Consider the following 18,753-nt stretch of genomic DNA (forward strand, 5'->3'; position numbering starts at 1 on the left):
ACGGTACAAGCAAACATATAGCAACGGTAAAGTGGCTTAGTTGAGGATCAAGATATACTTGGACCCTTATTTTCTTTCACTCCAGTTCTATCATGAAACTATTTTACTGTAAGTTCACAACCATTACAGGGTGTTTGAAATTTAACTATGAGTGAAATAGAATAGTAAAATTGCACTTCTATTATTTTAATATGAAACAGTAAATATTCAGTAAATGTCATGCACAGCAAATTGAAAAATGGAAATGTAGAAGAGGAGATATATTAGATAGAACGAAATGAAAATGCATGTAATCCAGTTCTATTTCATTCATAGTTCCATTTTAGGCAATCAAACAATGAAATCTTATAAATTAAACATTTCATTCCATTTCACTTCATCCATCCCTTTCCATTTTATCGAGTTATTACTGAAGAAGACACCGAGAAACAATTTTTGAATGTAACATTATGAAAACGTTTAGTACAGGGATTTTAGAGTCATCGTTCGGACAAACAAATTTCACAAACTGCTGATGAAAGAAACACCTGCCCTTGAATAATTTCCACCGAGGAAAATATTGCAAGTGCTAATATAGTTTCTGGGAAAGTAGAGGAAATAATAACTCAGTTGTAAACCATATATTTGGGAGTTGCACTGAACTTCTGGTATCCTTTTATGACTTTATTAACTGCATCTAGGAAATCTTTCTCTGTTACCGTCTTCCTTAGGGCTCGAATAGCATACATACCAGCTTCAGTGCAAACACTCCTTATATCAGCTCCTGGAATGAACCAAGAAAATCTCAGTCAAAAGATCAATCTCTAGGTAGTATCTAAAGTTGAAGAAGCACTCAAAAGAAAGGATGTAAGGATATATAGCAGAGATTCCTCAAAAGAGGAAAAAGTTTTGGGCAGAAAGCATACTACTACCCCAAAGGCTATAAGACTTCAAAATTTGATGGACAAAAGTATAGAATGAGTTAAAACATGCCATTATCCCAATTTAAAGGTACAAAATGTCAAGTTTTGAAGGTGTTCCTACCAGTAGAATTTGGGCAAAGCCGAGCTAAAAGTTCAAAGCGGATATCCCTTTCACAGTTCATGGTTCTTGTGTGAATCTTGAATATTTGAGTCCTACTCTCCAAATCAGGAAGGCCAAATTCTACTTTACGGTCCAATCGTCCAGGCCGCAGTAGTGCTGGATCTAGAGTGTCCGGCCTATAAATTGTGACCACAAAACCATAAATAATCAGTTACGCCACCAGTAGTAACAATTCCACATTGGGATAGGGCGAAAAACCATAGCCATGAAACACCACAGAAAGGAAGTTGAGATGCAACCCTGATTTGTGTAATTTTCACAAGATTTATGCAGCCAACATTTGCAAATTTTCACTTATTATCTTTTGATATACTTCAACAGAAGAGAACAGAATTCATCCAGTGGACTGGAAATCAAAGGCATCCAACAATGTCATAACTCATAAGCATAGCATTCAAGAATCTATTAAGTAAAAATAAAACAAAAAGGTTACACCTAGCTAGAATCTTGCAAACTTTTAGAGTTTAAGTAGGGGGGGGGGAAATCATAAAATCCATTTTCTACTGGTTCAAAATATGCCCTCACATTAGTTGTTTTAGGAGGTGACACTGACAAGAACAACCAAAATACAAGTTAGTCAAGTTACCAATGCAACCCATGATAAGCTGACAAAGTAGCAAACAATAATTTTAATTTATAAGTAAAAGAACTGTTTTGCATAAAAGTCCAGCTATAAAATTTGCAACACCCAAAGTAAACTAATTTAAGCACCAAAAGTGAATGTCATGTTAAATGCATTCTAATAACTTCCATAATGGCACAGGCACACTCGGAGACACATTCTAGTCTTCACATCTATAGCAAGAAGATGAGATAAAAGTAAAAATTATCTAAAAGCCAAATCAGAAAACCTGTTTGTTGCCATCAAAACTTTGATGTTTCCACGAGCATCAAACCCATCAAGCTGATTCACAATTTCAAGCATAGTACGTTGAACCTCATTATCACCACCAACACCATCATCAAACCGTGCACCTCCAATAGCATCAACTTCATCAAAAAAGACAATGCATGCCTTTTTTGAGCGGGCCATCTACGGGGAGGAAACTTTGTCAGATGAGAGCACATCATGGAAACTATTAAAAACAAAAGCATCTTAGGCATCACCTGAAACAGCTCACGAACCATGCGAGCACCCTCACCAACATATTTCTGAACTAGCTCACTTCCTATAACCCTTATAAAACAAGCATCAGTCCTATTAGCCACTGCCCTAGCCAAAAGTGTTTTGCCAGTCCCTGGTGGGCCATAGCAAAGAACACCCTTTGGAGGATCTATTCCTAACTTAACGAATTTCTCTGGGTGGAGCATGGGAAGTTCAACAACCTAGAAGGGAAATATCAATAAAAAAGAAAGTTAGTGTAACACGCTTACATCCTCAATATAACAGTGCTTGAAAATAGGTGAAATTTCCAATTACTTCTCGCATCTTTTCAATCTGCTCCTTACAACCACCAACATCATTATATGTCACATCAGGCTTCTCTTCAACTGTCATCATGGTAACACTTGGGTCAATTTTTGGAGGCAATGGAATCTGAATCTGATACTTGTTCCTATCAACCCTGCAAGGATAGATCAAATAAGCAGAGAGCATAGCACTAAAATAATGTCCCTTCTCTCTCAACAAGGAAAATGTTAGTATCAAAAGTTACTAATTGGGAACATACCCAACACGCATCCCTTCCTCTATGTCAGTGGGGGAAACTTTGTCACCCAGCCCAACAACAAACTGTGATGAAAAAGAATCAACAGGTTTTCCAAGTCATTGGCATTTCATAATAACTAAAAATATAAGTACCTTGGCAATCTGTTTGACATTAATAACATATTTGGCATCTTCAGAGTTTGGATTTATAATCTTTGGGCACCTTGCTACCTGTTCATGAAATAGTCATAGTCATCATTAGGCGGGCATTAGCAACACACAAAAGTATTTAAAGAAATCTAGAAAAAGAAGACCTGAAGAGGCTGCTCCTCCTGCATCATTTGTTTATCAGATACAAGATCCCACTGGCTGGGTGCAGCCAAACCGGTATCAGACTCCTTGATACCTGCAATAACAAGAGAAATTAGCGAGATAAAGGAAGGATGGCAATGGCATACATACATACATACATACATACATACATACATACATACATACATACATACATACATACATACATACATACATACATACATACATACATACATACATACATACATACATACATACATACATACATACATACATACATACATACATACATACATACATACATACATACATACATACATACATACATACATACATACATACATACATACATACATACATACATACATACATACATACATACATACATACATACATACATACATACATACATACATACATACATACATACATACATACATACATACATACATACATACATACATACATACATACATACATACATACATACATACATACATACATACATACATACATACATACATACATACATACATACATACATACATACATACATACATACATACATACATACATACATACATCATTGACTTTCTTTGCCATATCTTTTATTTCCTTCTCCACATTTTTAATGCTTGTTGAATAAGGTCCCAAACCCTGCACGAGCCAATCAAATGAGGTAACTGCATCTATATATTAAGTAGTGATCTCGCTCAGCAACTCAACTAAAATCTAAAGATTCGATTGAGATAAAGGAAGTTAGGGTTTTGGAGAAATACGTACGTAGGTTTTGAGGAGGGCGATGTCATCCTCATCCAGGGGGCGAGGATTCTTCTCATCCTTGAAATCGTCCTCGTGATCATCACTACCACCCATTCCTGCTTTTTATCGATCGATATTCGATATTTCGATTCAAACAAACCAAACCTGCTTACTCTTCCTCAACTCTGCTTCTGCTTGCTTTTCTTTACTCCACAAAGAAGCTTAACAATAACGGCTTAGGCGACAAGAAAAGCTTCTCAAATTGTTTTATGCAATTCACTTTAAATAATACTTATCATTCAAATTCAAATTTAATAATCAAAATAGTTCTTTTTTCTTTTTGGCTTAATTCCAGTTTGGGCCCCTGATGTTTCACAAATGTGCGGTCTACACCCCCTGTGTTTAAAACGTGCGGTCAAGGTCCTCATCTATCTAAAATGTGATAATGATGCCCTTCTGTTAACTTCCGCTAGGTTCCGTCAGTTGACCAAACGAAAATGCTGACGTGTCACTTATTTAATTCATCAAAAATAAGCTACTAATTAGTGACGGAAATAATCCGTCACAAAACCCTTCAGCCAACACACTCTCTCACCCGTTCACTCACATCTCTCCCTCTCACTCTCGTGTTTTTCTCCTCTCCCTCACAACATCATCTTCTTCATTTTTCTTTACCCTTTCCTCTGCAACCCAACACACCATGGCAGCACCCTTCTCCTCTATTCATCACCCTTATCATACTACTTCTCCTTCCTTCCTTGGCTGAACCACCACCTCCACGCACGCAACAACCACAGTTGGCCACAACCATGAAGTTTTGCCCCCTGCAAATGGTCCAACGACCACCACCGGAGTCGCGACCACCACCTGTCAATCGTGTGCTCCTCCCCCTGTCCCAGCGAACACCGGCGCTCCAACACCACCTCCCGATTCAAAGAAAATCGACACAAAACAGAGGAGATGAAACCCTAGCCGCCGCCACCTTCTCGTCCCGATTCCGGCGCCGTTCGACCTCCAATGGCAAAATCAACACCACGATTTGACTCCCCTTGAAGCCAGCTTCAAAACCCCTTAACCAATTTGATGATCGGTCGCCGTCACTTCGGCGACCGCCGCCGGCGAGCATCGTTCGCAGTCACACGATCGCTGTGGTTACACCGTAATAACGTCATCTTTAAAAATGGCCACATGGAACCAGAGAAATTTTTGGAACTTTCCCAATTAAGGGCATGGAACTGGTTGCAGGTAAGAAATAAAACCTTCAAATTCTCTACTAATGATTGGATTACTAATCCACGTATCTGCCTGGAATGCTTGTAATGGCTATTGTGGCTAGCTGTATTTTTGTTTTATGTTGGTGCTTGTAATTGAGTGGAGGCGTGGGATTATGTTTTGAGGGAGTTTGCGTTTTGGGTGATTTCTTGCTTGATCTGATTCTGTTCTCAAGGGGTGATGGAGTGGATGACAGATTCTGGTTTTTGTTCCCTGATGCAGAGGAGTTGTGTAGTTTTTTCCCTGTCTCCTCTGTTTGTATTTCCTTGTACTATCTTGCTTTCTTTTTTCTTAGTTTGTATTGATTTTGGAATATTTTGGTTTAGTTTAGTAATCTGAGTTTTCTATTTGATGGAAACATGTTGATTACTGATTCATCTGACTTTGCATTGCTTTATACTGATTTGTTGTGCATATAGTTCTTTTGCAATGAAATTCCTCTGTTGAATTTTAGGAAGAAAGAGCACGATTTGAAGGGATAGGGTTTGTTGAGAGAGTGTGTTGGCTGAAGAGTTTTGTGACGGATTATTTCCGTCACCAATTAGTAGCCTATATTTTATTAATTAAATAAGTGACACGTCAGCATTTCCGTTTGGTCAACTGACGGAACCTAGCGGAAGTTAACAGAAGGGCATCGTTATCACGTTTTAGATAGATGAGGGACCTTGACCGCACGTTTTAAACACAGGGGGTGTAGATCGCACATTTGTGAAACATCAGGGGCCCAAACTGGAATTAAGCCTTTCTTTTTTAAATGATTGTTTTATGTTTTTTTCTTAAAAAAAGGTATGATATGATGTGGTGAGATTTTCTCTCCTTTAATCAATATGGCAATTCTCTTCTCTTCTCTCCATCTTATAAAGCTTGCTCAATCTACTCCGGTTATTTCACATCTTTTGTTTGTAGAAAACGACATAGTTTTTAACGAGTAACTGCTCATGAGGTGGTAACCATAAAGTATATTATGGTCTCTTACGAGTGCGCCTCGGGCCAAGTTGTCAACCTTGACAAATCCATGAAATCTTATAGCTGAAATGTAGATAGTTCAAGTGGTAAGAGTTAGGGACATAAGGGTTGAGTGAGATGAAGGGTGAAGGGTCGAACCCTAAGGAGGACTAATTTACTAACATAACTAACAACTAACATTTGTCTATTAAAAAAAATCTGACAATGTTTTTATGAGCTAAACAACAACTTTTAAATGTAAAGGCAATGGGTTGTCATGACAAATATATGGGCTTCGAACTATTATAGGTAAGCTTAAAACTCATATTTCTAACTTTGCCCATGAGTATGTCTAGAAAAATTTGAAAAGGTGGAAAGAGGATCTCTTTTTCAGGCGGGTATGGAAATTTTGACTAAAGTTGTAGCTAGGACTGTTCATGGTTCTCTGAGAACCGAAGCTAACCAAGAACCGAACAAAAAACCGAACCGTTCAAGAACCGAACCTTTAAGAACCGAACCGAACTCGAACCTAAATTGAAAAACCGGTTCGGTAACCGAACCAAAATATCAACTACCAATTCAGGTTCGGTTATGTTCGAACCATAGTATATCGGTTCGGTTCGGTTCGAACCATCTATAAATATGCATATTTAACCGAACTGGTTAACCAAAATTTGAAACCGGTTTGGTTCGGTTCGAACCATACTATATCGGTTCGGTTCGGTTCGGTTCTCTCAAACCAAAATTTTGGTTCAGGTTCGGTTCGGTTCAAGCAAAGAACCGAACCATGAACAGTCCTAGTTGTAGCCCAAGTGATTCCCTCATATGTTATGTCTTGTTTTCAGTTGCCTGAAGGTTTATGCTCGCAAATTGAAGAATGGTTAGTAGATTTTATTAGGGTGGTGATGCTGAAAAGCGAGATTTGCATTTGAAGCGGAGCCGCCTTTGTAATTCTACAAAAATGGAGGTTTTGATTTTCATGACTTCTAAGGCTTTTAATACAAGCCTTGGTGGCAAAAAACTAGTGGATAATTTATTCTTTTCCTCGTTCTTTGCTTGCTTAACCGAGTTTAATAATAGGTTTATTATCCTATTGGTAATTTTTTGTGGGCAAAGAAAGGTTATATGTCTGGTTATGATTAGAGTAGTATTTAAAAAACATGTGAAGTTATGAAAGCGGGTGGTGCCTCTTGTATTGGTAATGACCAATGTGTTAAAGTATGAGAACACCACTGGTTTCCCCTAGGAACTTCCTTAGTTTATCGTGAGGAAATCGGGATGTTGCTCAATAGTTGAATATAACATGAGTGGCGGATTAAATGGCTCCTTTGTCCGGTTGGAAGCCGGAGTTTGTGGCATTACTATTTTTTCCTTTCACCTTTAAGTAAACCAGATAAAAGCTCCTTAGGCGTAGTCCAGAGGTAAATAGGTTTCCATGTCCAAAAAATTGGAAAATATGAAATGAGCTGTTAAGAAGAGTCAGTGATAACAATGGGAACAAATTCATTCAGGATAACAGTGTGGAACATACAAACTGCATTCATTGGAATAGAATAGAACATATATAACAAGCCAAAGTTCTAAGCCAAATTGCTAATTCTATTATTATGCCTAACCTGACAATACATATTAACAGATCCCGATCAAATATATCCAGGACAAAGATGAGAGGCCTCTTGAGTCTTGACTGATGTTACACGTCAAAGTCACAGGTATTTTCATTCATTTCCGCTACAACATTTGGCTCCTCACCTTGGCAAAGGTACTCATCGCATAATGATGCTGATCCCCAGTCCTTTCTTAGCCGCAGGATGTCTCCTGTGAAAGTAGAACCGGAGGCTCCAATGAACACGCTAGACATGGCACATATAGTCTTGTCCAGCATAGCTTCCACCTTAAGCATAAAAATGTTCAGAGCATATCAGCAGAGGAATTTACAAGGCAGGCAATCCTCAAGATTCAGTGGGTTTCTCTGCCCTAAAGCACTCAATATATCACATGAATAAAGACATCCCACTCATCTTATTTCATTTGATAATCCCCCCAAAAAAAAGGAGAAAAAACGAAGCGTTAAATTCTTCAAAAGCATCTCCTTTGCTAAAGAATTTTAACTTTTCTGAAAGAAAAATGTTTACCTTGAATGACATGAGGAGAAGAACCATTAGATTTCATTACAGAAAACACAAAATATCAGTCGTAATGATCTGAAACTGAAAGGTCCTACGAATACAATTCTGCACATAAGGATACAAACTAAACAATTAAGAGCCCTATGTGATGGGGGCAACTGCCATCAACATAAAATTTACGCATACATATAGCAAGAGATGAATCATGCCACCTAAATTAAATACAAATCAACATGATTGTAGAGCTTTGGATGTACTGGACTGTGGTCATATTAAGAGAAATATAAAGAAAACCAAAAATCGTTTCAGAAAATGCAGCACACTTGTACAAACAAATAGGGAAGCACCATAAATAGATACATATAGAGTTAACGAAAAAATTGCAAGAATATGAAAAACAGATATGGTTTCGCAAATTGAGGTCAGTTTGCAAAAGGAACCAATGTCACCTTACATGAGGGTCTCCCTCAATATGATGCCTGTATAATAAAGCATCCCATTTTTCTACTGAATTACGAGCTGGGCGTTTAACAAGTGGAACAGGCCTGCTATTTAGCACAATTAGTGACTGAAGTAGACCAGTTTCAGAGTCAGCAGCGTCCGTAGAAAGATAAATGACCGGTGCATTTGCTCTTTCAACCACACGCAAGATGCAATCCGCTGCTTGAGGAATGGGATAAAAGCAACTTAGTTTTTTGACATTGCTGTAAAGTGTAAACACGTGAGAACGGATCATTAGAGGCAATATGACAATGATGATAGTGATAAAAATAATGCAAAGACAGTTAGCCACTCATGAGCTGATGAGCATAGTTAAATAGTTATTGATTGTGGATCACATTAACTAAAATGCATTCATAAATTCAATTCAATTCAATGGACAGAGAGTGCATGCATAGTTTACATTACCAGAACTTCAAAAAGTCGTGTCTCCGAAAATGTAAAGCAATGAAGTTCCTCCCAAGGAAGGTTTGAATAAAACGCTAAGCAGTGAGCAAAATAAGACGGCTACATTCAAAAAGAGTCTTGCAGTGGTGAGCAAGTGGACCACCAGGTTGCATCACCCACTATCTCTCAACGTCAGCATAGAAAACGTCCCCAATTGCCAAAACATCATCGTCGTGTTCGTGTGAGAACTTGGAGAGAACATCCTGAACCGTCCTCTTGCTGGGATTCCTGGTATCTTTGTCAACCCACTCAAGCTCCGGCTTGCTCATGGAGAAACCCAAGGACTTGAACTTCCTGAGACGCTCCTCATCTAGAAAACAGAGTTGAGGCAATGAAAAATAACAGAGGAACTTGTGTATGTGCATGTGATGCTTCATAATAGTAGAAAATTCTTCAAAGGGGATTACTACCTTAACCTTGGATCCCCTTCCCACGCATTTGTTGATGTGATCAATGTCTAACACCCTGTCGTACTGATAATCAACCTTGAAGCTGGGAATAACCAGAACCCATTTGAGAAGAGCTGCGAAAAACATGTGCTTCTCCAAGCAAATGACATGGTTGGACATCTACCCCGAAACGCATATAGCAAGCAAGAATTTATCGGCCCTGGGCTTCCACTCGATGGTTCTTCTTCCAGAGAGGTTGTAATCCACTGTTCTGCAGGGATCGTAGGAAGTAGAAGTGGCATTCCAAGAATCCGCATCAGCGCCGTGGGGAGTGAGGAGGAGCTGTTGAATCTGGGAGTTGAGGGAAATCAGGCAGAACAACAGAGACTTGAGATCGGAAGTGGAAGTGGAATTGGAATTGGAAAGAAGGGTGGAGTTCCAGGCGCGGAGAAGCCCTAATTGTTGTTGGCGGAGGAGGTAAATGGTGCGCAATTGGGATTCGTTGGTTTGATCGGGGGAGGGAAGGGAGGAGAAGAGGGAGTGGACATCGGGAGCGAAATAAAAGAAGACAATGCAGAGGAGAGGGAGAATGGCAAGGAGGTACCTCTTTTGGAACTTGAAGTTGGAATTGAAACGTCATGAGAATCGATTTTGGATGTGGAAGGGGTGTTAGATTTGCCACCCCAGGCAATAAATCTAACACCCCACTTAAAAGTGGGGAAATACCAAAATGTCCCTCCGTGTTTATTTTCGGAACATAAAGTTCCGAATTTTTTTGGAACATAAACTTCCATAGGTAAGTCGGGATCATATTTCTAAGATATTTCGAAACATCATGTTTCCAATATATTTCGGAATGTTATCTTCCGAAGGGTACTTCTGCCATTTTTTAAAAAAGCCTGGGTGTTAGATCTATTGCTGGGGTGGCAAATCTAACACCCATGTGGAAGGTAGCGGTAGAGGGAGGAGAAGGGGGTTTGTGGCGGTGGGTGAAGTCTTCTTCTTCCTCGTCGGAAGATGATTCTCTCCTCTGCATTGCTGCTGAAAGTTTAGCCCCGGCCACCGGAGAGTAGTTGGTGAGTTAGATAATTTAAAGCTGAAGAAAGGAAGGGAGGTACTGTGTGAACCTTTTCATCACAAGACAGTAGTCAGAGTTGGTGAGTGAGAGAGTGTTTGCAGAACCGGACCGGGCTGGTTCGACCGGGAACCGGTGATTGGAGTTGTTTTGTTTGTGTTGGTAACCGGGGGCCATGCAAACCAGTGGAACCGGCCAAGAACCGATGGTTCACTGGTCTAAACCGGTCGTGGAAGAGTGGTCGTTTCTGCCTCCGACGACGTTGCCCCGGCCATTCACTGTCGTCTCTTCACCCTCCGGTCGACCTCTCTCCATTAATCCACCAAACAACTAACTCATCTACTATTGAGGATACAGTGAAGGAGATAGACGAAGCAAGCAAGGAGTTTTTTTTTTTTTTGATAAGCAAGCATGCAAGGAGTTGGTCTTCTTCCAAATAATAAAGCATTGGGCGGCGCTCAAACATTAGATGGAGAATTGGAGATAGAGGTATTAGGTTTTTGCAAAGTCATGGGAATGCTAAGACATGGGCGCATTTTGATACATGTGCCACGTTTCAATGGTCTCATGACATCCCACCAACATTAACATGCATGCTGTTGCTTTTTACTAATTTTTTAAGGCTTCATTTAAATTATTTATTCAAGGACCAATGTTTAACATTTCACGTATTACCCCTTCCAACTCTTTTAAACTCTTGGTATTTTATGAAATTTTCAACTATGTCAATTCATCATCATGATATAATAATAATAATAATAATAATAATAATAATAATATATGTTTACATTTAAAATATATTATTTTTTATTACCACCGGTTCAATTACGATTGGACCTTTGAATCTTAAACCAATACCTTGATCGGTTTAATGACCGGTCCGGTTCGACAAACATCTAAGTCACCAACCAGCTTAGCCCAACCCATCTTAGGCTCAATGCACCAAGCGCCTTTTGGACTGGCCCAACAACACTTACTAACCCTGCCTTCCTTATTCTTTTCTCTACAATTTTTCATTTTTTTTAGAATTATAAGGTGTATTTGACTAAAAGAAAAAAAAAAAGAATTAGAAGGTGTTCCTACATGAAGAATGACAGAGTTTAGCTTCTTTAACATGTTTCATCTTCCTTAAAACTTTGCCTTGAGGGCTTGTGTTCCTACATGAAATGAATGATGACCGAATTTTCTTGTTTAGGCACATTTTGCCTTCCTTAAAGGCTTGAGTGTCGAAATTTACTTAGAGCATCTCCAATGCTAGGTTCTTAGTTTTTAGTTCTTAGCACTATTTATGTGGACCAACTGCCACATGTGCTTAAGCAAGTCTCACAATATCATCATGTTAATATTTTTTATTCCCATATAATTTTGATTTAAATTTAAATGATAATTCAATACTTAAATTAAATATTAGTTGATGAATTAGAGAGAAAAAGTTAATTTTTTTTATGCTAAGAACTCAAAAAGGAAAACTTCTTATATAATAACTAGTTCTTATTTTTAAGAATTAATAACTCAACGTCACTCTCCAATGGTTAAAAACTCAGTTCTTAGTTCTTAACTTAGAAATACTAAGAACTAAGAACTTTGCACTGGGCATTTATGATTTGCGCAATCCACCAATACGTACGCTGCCAAGGCCTAAAAAATGTTGATAGACAGGGAACTAGTGATATAAAATCACATTTTGTTCTATTCCAATGAAATAAAACCAATGCAATGAAAATGATGGATTGAAATAATTAACTAACGGCGACACGGACCAATACAAGGGTTTTGACTTCGTCTAGGTTTCCGTTCTTCTACGTGTTTGTCAGCGTCTTGCACCCTGCAGCGTTGACAGTTTTACTTTCTTTCACATCTGGCTTTTATAGCAATACTTTTCGGAAGAGCTTGGCATCATCCGTTCAGACGTTATCGTCTTCTTTTCTTCTACTGCTACTCCTACTCTCCATGGATCGCGGGAAGAAGATTGTGTTATCTGGTTCAGAGGCTGAGGTGATCAACCTGGGTGTTCTGAAGGTGGATCCGAGGCTGGGGAAAGACCTATGGCTAGTCGGGAAACTGCTGTACAAAGGGGAGTTCAACAACAGATCCTTTCGTAGCGTTTTCCACAACCTGTGGAAATCAAGGAATGGTGTGGAGGTGAGGCAGATAGACCAGAACCTCTTCACGTTCAAGTTCACAACTAAGCAGGATCGGGATTCAGTGTTATTTTCAGGGCCTTGGACCTTCAATCGTTTTTAAGTGGTGCTTGAAACTCTGGACATGAACATTCATCCATCAGAGGTTCCTTTGGTACGTCTCCCTTTCTGGATTCAGGTCTTTAATCTTCCATATGCTTGCTGGACCGAATATGTGGCTAAGAGTCTGGGTAAAGCATTTGCAGGATATATCACATGGGACAGGGAGGGAAACATAAAGTATGGAGCCTTTTTCAGGCTTAAAGTGTGGGTTGATATCACCATGCCCCTTAAGTGAGGGCAAGCCATGGCTGCCGAAGGTGGAAATCGGATTGAAGTGTACTTCAAGTACGAGAAGCTACACAATCATTGCTTTAAATGTGGATTTCCGGATCATGTAGCTAAGGATTGTGAAGCGGAGGTTAATACTGATGAACTTTCTGCACCATATGGCGGCTTAAAGGTTGAAGATGATGACAAAGAAAAACCATATGGGAGTCGGGTTGAGAAGATGCATGCGGCGGCTGCAATGGACCAGGTCCAAGACTCGGATCTGGGAGATAGAGAGGATGATAACTATGATTTCGAACTGCATGAGGGGGGTGGAGAGTTTGATTTCACCTTCCCTACTAATACAGGGTCTGATTTGCCATTGCCCGAGCACGTGATAGGGAATGGTAACAAGGAAAGCGTGAAGAAGCGAAAGCAAGATGACAAGAATGGTGCTAAAGAGTATCGGAAACGGCCTGAATCTTCCTCTTCAATTCCAGTGCTAGGTGGAACAGGGGCATCCCCTCCTTTGAAGAGACTTAATACTGACGATGGATTGGGATTGGCGGTGACTGCAGAGCAGTCCCGCCCACCTCAATGAGGCTTTTAGCTTGGAACTGTCGTGGGCTTGGGAACCCAGGGACAGTTCAGGTGCTTAAGAGGTTAATCGCCTCACAAGGTCCCGATGTGGTCTTTGTTTCAGAGACCAGAAAATCTACCCAGGAGATGTGTGCTATGCGACGTTCTTTTGGGGTTTCTAATTTATTTCCAGTTTCTTGTGCAGGTACAGGGCGAGCGAGAGCAGGTGGTTTGTGTCTGATGTGGTCAGACGAGGTGGAGGTTCAGGTGGTTCATGCTTCACAGAATCATGTTCTCTGCATGGTGTCACACCCACTTGCTCAAGCTCCAGTGCAGCTCCTTGCAGTTTATGGTTTTTCGGATGAGCAGAATAAACACCGGACTTGGGAGATGGTATCTCGATACAAACCCCTGGATTCTTCGACTCCTTGGGTTTATCTGGGTGACTTTAATGATATTTTGGGCCCCGAGGGAAAGCTAGGTGGAGGACCTGTTAATGTTCACCGTCTTCAAAATACTAACCATACTATTTCCGTGTGTGGTCTTTCTAATGCAGGTTTCCGAGGGTTTCGGTTCACTGGGTCCAACAAACTCCATGAGCCTCATAATATCCAGGAGCGCCTGGACTATGCTCTTATTAATGAGAGGTGGCGTGATCTTTGGCCAGTGATTGAGGTGTCTCATTTGGCCAGACATAAGTCCGACCATAACCCGATTTTGATGGCTTGTTACCCTTGTCCTCGAGGAGAGAAGCAGAAAAGGATTCATAGGTTCTGGTTTGAAGAAGTTTGGTTGGATCAAACTGATGAGTGTGCTGAGGTAATTGCAGATTCTTGGTCAGCTTCTCAAAACATTGGGCAAAAAATTGCCGTCCTTGGGTCAACTCTTGATAGCTGGGGAAGAGAGCGGTTTGGGAATATTCCAAAGAAGGTAGATGACAAGAAAACGAGGTTACAACTTTTACAAAGTAGAGTTCATGATGAACAGGTGGTGGCCGAGATGCGTGAGCTTGAGAGAGAGCTTGATGTTTTGCTTGAGCAGGAGGAGATTATGTGGGCTCAGCGCTCTAGAGCTAACTGGTTGCAACATGGTGACCAAAATACTAAATTTTTTCACCAAAAGGCTTCCCAGAGAAGGAAGCGTAATAATATTGAGGAAATTGCAGACGATAGAGGCACTAGATGGATTGATGATCCTAATATTTCGAGAGTGCTTACTGATTATTTTATTAATTTGTTTGCTACTTCTAACCCTACAGGGCTGGATGAGGCCACGAGCTTAGTGGCAGGGCGCGTATCGTCGGTTATGTCTAATACCTTGCTTGCTCCTTTTACAAGGGAGGAAGTGGAGGAAGCTTTGTTCCAAATGCACCCTTATAAGGCCCCTGGTGCTGATGGTTTTCCTGCGCTGTTTTATCATAAATTATGGCATATTGTTGGGGATGACGTGGTCCATTTTTGTCTGCAGGTCCTTAGTGGACAACTCTCTCCAGGTATGATTAATCAAACTTTGATTGTGTTAATTCCTAAGGTTAAAAAGCCTATGCATGTGAATCAGTTCAGGCCGATAAGCTTGTGTAACGTGCTTTTTAAGTTGATTACTAAAACAATAGCTAATGGTTTAAAACTCATTTTGCCTGAGATTATTAGTGGGCCCTCAGAGTGCCTTTGTGCCAGGGCGCCTAATAACAGATAATGCATTGATTGCATATGAGTGTTTTCACTTCATGAAGAAAAAATGTCCTGGCCGGAATGGCCATATGGCTTAAAATTGGACATGCCTAAAGCATATGATAGGGTCGAATGGCCTTTTCTTCAGAGTGTGTTGGTTCAGATGGGATTCCCAACATCTTGGGTGAGCCTTATTATGAGTTGTGTTACAATTGTTCGTTTCCAGGTAATGTTGAATGGCAATCCCTAAATGCCTTTTGATCCGGGCAGAGGTTTCCGTCAGGGCAATCCTCTGTCCCTGTACTTATTTATTTTATGTGGTGAGGTGTCCTCCGCTTTGATTGAAAAGGAGTTAACACACTCCAACCTTTCTGGTATTAAGATTGCTCGTAATGCGCCTGTGATCTCACATCTTCTCTTTACATATGACAGTGTTATATTTGCAAAAGCAACCTTGGAGGAAGCACAATGCGTTAAGCATATCCTTGCATCCTATGAGAAGGTTTCAGGTCAGGTCATTAACCTTGACAAATCGATGCTTTCCTGTAGCCGAAACATGCCTAGTTCCCGCTTCGATGAGCTTCAACAGCTTTTGAGTGTAAAGGCGGTGGAAAGTTATGACAAGTATTTGGGGCTTCCAACCATCATTGGTAAGTCGAAAACTCAAATATTTAATTTTGTTGAGGAAAGGGTGTGGAAGAAGCTTAAGGGTTGGAAAGAAAGATCTCTTTCCCGGATGGGTAAGGAGGTTATGGTGAAGGCGGGTTCCCAAGCCATCCCTTCTTACATTATGTCTTGTTTTATGCTACCTGATGGTTTATGTGCAGATATAGAGCGCATGATTAGCAAATTTTATTGGAGCGGAGATGCCTCCCGGCGGGGTATTCACTGGCTTAAGTGGGATACTTTATGTCGCTCCAAGTTTGATGGAGGTGTGGGTTTCAGGGACTTCAAGGCGTTTAATATAGCACTTGTAGGAAAAAATTGGTGGCGTCTTCAAAGGCAGCCGAAGACTTTGTTGGGTAGGCTTTTCAAGGCAATTTATTTTCCTCGCTCATCTTTGTGTACAGCCAAGAAAGGTAGTCGTCCTAGCTATGCTTGGACTAGTATCTTTCGCACAAGATGGGTGTTTGAGGAAGGTGCTCGTTGGAAGGTGGGAAATGGAAATAATATTGATATCTGGCGGGATAAATGGCTCCCGGATGGTGTTCCTCTTATTTATAGAGAGGATCTTGCTCACAATGCTAATTTGAAGGTGGTTTCTCAACTTTTTTTTACCGGGAACTCAGTTGTGGAATAAGGACCTTGTGGAAATGATATTCTGGCCTCCCACAGCCAAATCAATTCTACAGATCCCCCTAGCTTTGTCTCCAAGGGATGATGAACTCTTCTGGCCTTACAACGCTGATGGCCTTTATACTACTAAGTCAGGATATGCTTTTGTTAGGCAGAAGAAGATGTGTAGTGCAGCTTCAACCTCCTCGGTACAGACGACTCCAATCAAGTTCTGAAGGATCTTTGGCATGTCCAGGCGCTGCCCAGATGCAAGGAGACCGTTTGGAGAGCAGCTCGTGGTATTCTACCGGTGAGGAAGCTGCTGCGAGTTCGTGGTATTGATGTGGAAGATAGCTGCCCCTTATGTCATTCAGCGCCTGAAAGTATTGATCCCGTCCTACTGTTGTGCCCGGTCTCCAAAAGATGGTGGTTCGCGGCTACAGGAGGTTTGCGGGTTCAAGAGGATACCACCGTGCAGGGATTTTTGCATCAGATATTCGAGCTCCATGACAGCACTTTGGAGGCTCTTAATGTTGCGGTTTTGTGGGTTATTTGGGAGGCTCGTAATCTGAGCATTTTTCAGGGGAAACAACCGACGGTGGAGGGTGTTCTTGCTCGGGTCCAGATGATGAAAGCGCCTCCGCGCGCCCCTTCGGTTGTGGCTGATGTTCGTGTCCCTCCCGCTAGTTGGCTTCGTCCACCTCCCATTCCATCAAGCTGAATTTCGATGGGTCATGGAAGCTTGATAGTCCAGCTGGTTATGGCTTTGTTGCCCGGAATGAGCATGGGCTCGTGATGGCGGCAGCAACTGCATACCCAATGGAGGCTTCGTCACCGTTGATTGCAGAAGCACTTGCCTTCCGTTGGAGTCTTTCACTAGCTTTGGATTTGTTCTTTTTGGATGTGGTTCTGGAAACGGATTGTCTGCAACTATTTCAAGCTTGGAATAAGCCTTTACAAGGCCCTTCTTATTTTATTTCAATTCTCCAAGATTGTAAGGATTTGGTTTTAAGTTTTCGCAGTTTTAATTTATCTTTTGTTCGCCGATCCGGGAACTCGGTAGCTGACCATTTAGCTAAGAACTCCTCAAGGTACCCCAACTGTGTTTGGATTGAGGAGGCTCCCTCGGATTGTGCCAGTTTGCTTGTTTCTGATGTATCTGCCTCTATGGCTTCTTGAGTTTTTAATAATATTTCCACTTTAAAAAAAAAAACAATGATCGATACTCAATTTATTATATGTTATTAATATGCTGTATCATAAAAAAGAAACAAAAGAAAGGAAAAAACATGTTCATGTTGAAGTTTGTTTTGGTTTGAGTTAATCATTAATTAATTTGAATTGGATGTGTATTTTGTCTTTCTTTCATATCGTTTGACGTTGTGACCCCGTGCCATCAGCATGTCATGCAGGCAAGGCTCTAGAGAAAGCGTCCGTCTAAAAAGGTCGCTAATATTTGTGTTGGTTGCTAATTATATTACAAGAGATATATGGATAGTTCAAGAGTCATCATGGAACAATGAGACGCGTAGATATGGTACAGTGCTGCCACGTTATGACATGGAAACCTCCAGACCAAGCCGTATATCACTGAATCATAGACTTTGAGCAGCTAAAACATATGATATATATCCTGGCTATTGGCTCAGCTAACTTTGTAGCTTATTCAGTACAGGAGCTAAATGCTAAGCTAATTGAAATTTGTCCCGACCAAAATCCAATTCAGTTGAGAAGCATGGAGAGGACAAGACACTTATTGTTGACTGGAAAGAACTACTGGAGTTTGAACAGGAACAGTCCTGTTGCTACTTATTGGAAGCCTCTAACTACCAAGGCCTCCAACCGGGCTGCAGTCCATGGAGTTAAGCCGCCGGTTCCTGATATCATCGACATACGATATCTTCCATTTTCTTTTGCTTCTTTGTTATTTAATAATAGTATTGTCTTCACAACTCTATCTGTTATTGCAGAAGGAGGAAGTGCAGAAGAATATTCAGAAAGGTAAAGAAGAGAAAGAAGCTAAGAGGAAACAGATTAAGAAGACTATAGACTCCCATCTCAGCACCAAATCTGATGAAACCTGAATCCTCTTATCTTCATTTGCTCCTCAACTCCTACCAGCTGCTCTCAAAGTAGTCTCCAAGGGTCTTGCAAGGCGAGCTTTCCCATCCTCTCAATATCAGATTGGTGGATACAACTACAAGAGCTCCTTGTTG

The 18,753-nt window shown here is 40.6% G+C and overlaps 2 protein-coding genes and 1 pseudogene across 2 annotated transcripts; 1 reads left to right on the plus strand and 2 right to left on the minus strand.

Annotated features, from left to right (window-relative positions):
• Window positions 1-345: 345 nt before the first annotated feature.
• LOC130731460 (26S proteasome regulatory subunit 7) lies at window positions 346-3,167 on the minus strand. Its single transcript, XM_057583763.1, has 8 exons — window positions 3,046-3,167; window positions 2,885-2,962; window positions 2,754-2,815; window positions 2,504-2,648; window positions 2,191-2,409; window positions 1,935-2,116; window positions 1,024-1,199; window positions 346-763 (listed from the first exon to the last, which is right to left on the minus strand). Exons 1-8 carry the CDS (start codon window positions 3,070-3,072, stop codon window positions 606-608), a joined length of 1,047 nt encoding a protein of 348 aa, XP_057439746.1. The 5' UTR covers window positions 3,073-3,167; the 3' UTR covers window positions 346-605.
• Window positions 3,168-7,505: 4,338 nt separating this feature from the next.
• LOC130731461 (O-fucosyltransferase 36-like) lies at window positions 7,506-10,149 on the minus strand (annotated as a pseudogene).
• Window positions 10,150-13,610: 3,461 nt separating this feature from the next.
• LOC130727354 (uncharacterized) lies at window positions 13,611-17,258 on the plus strand. The gene is made up of 6 exons (XM_057578459.1): window positions 13,611-15,084; window positions 15,325-15,488; window positions 15,588-15,912; window positions 16,090-16,517; window positions 16,615-16,746; window positions 16,794-17,258. Exons 1-6 carry the CDS (start codon window positions 13,611-13,613, stop codon window positions 17,256-17,258), a joined length of 2,988 nt encoding a protein of 995 aa, XP_057434442.1.
• Window positions 17,259-18,753: the final 1,495 nt, after the last annotated feature.

The sequence above is a fragment of the Lotus japonicus genome, chromosome 1 (genome assembly GCF_012489685.1).
Source record: "Lotus japonicus ecotype B-129 chromosome 1, LjGifu_v1.2".
NCBI lineage: Eukaryota > Viridiplantae > Streptophyta > Magnoliopsida > Fabales > Fabaceae > Lotus > Lotus japonicus.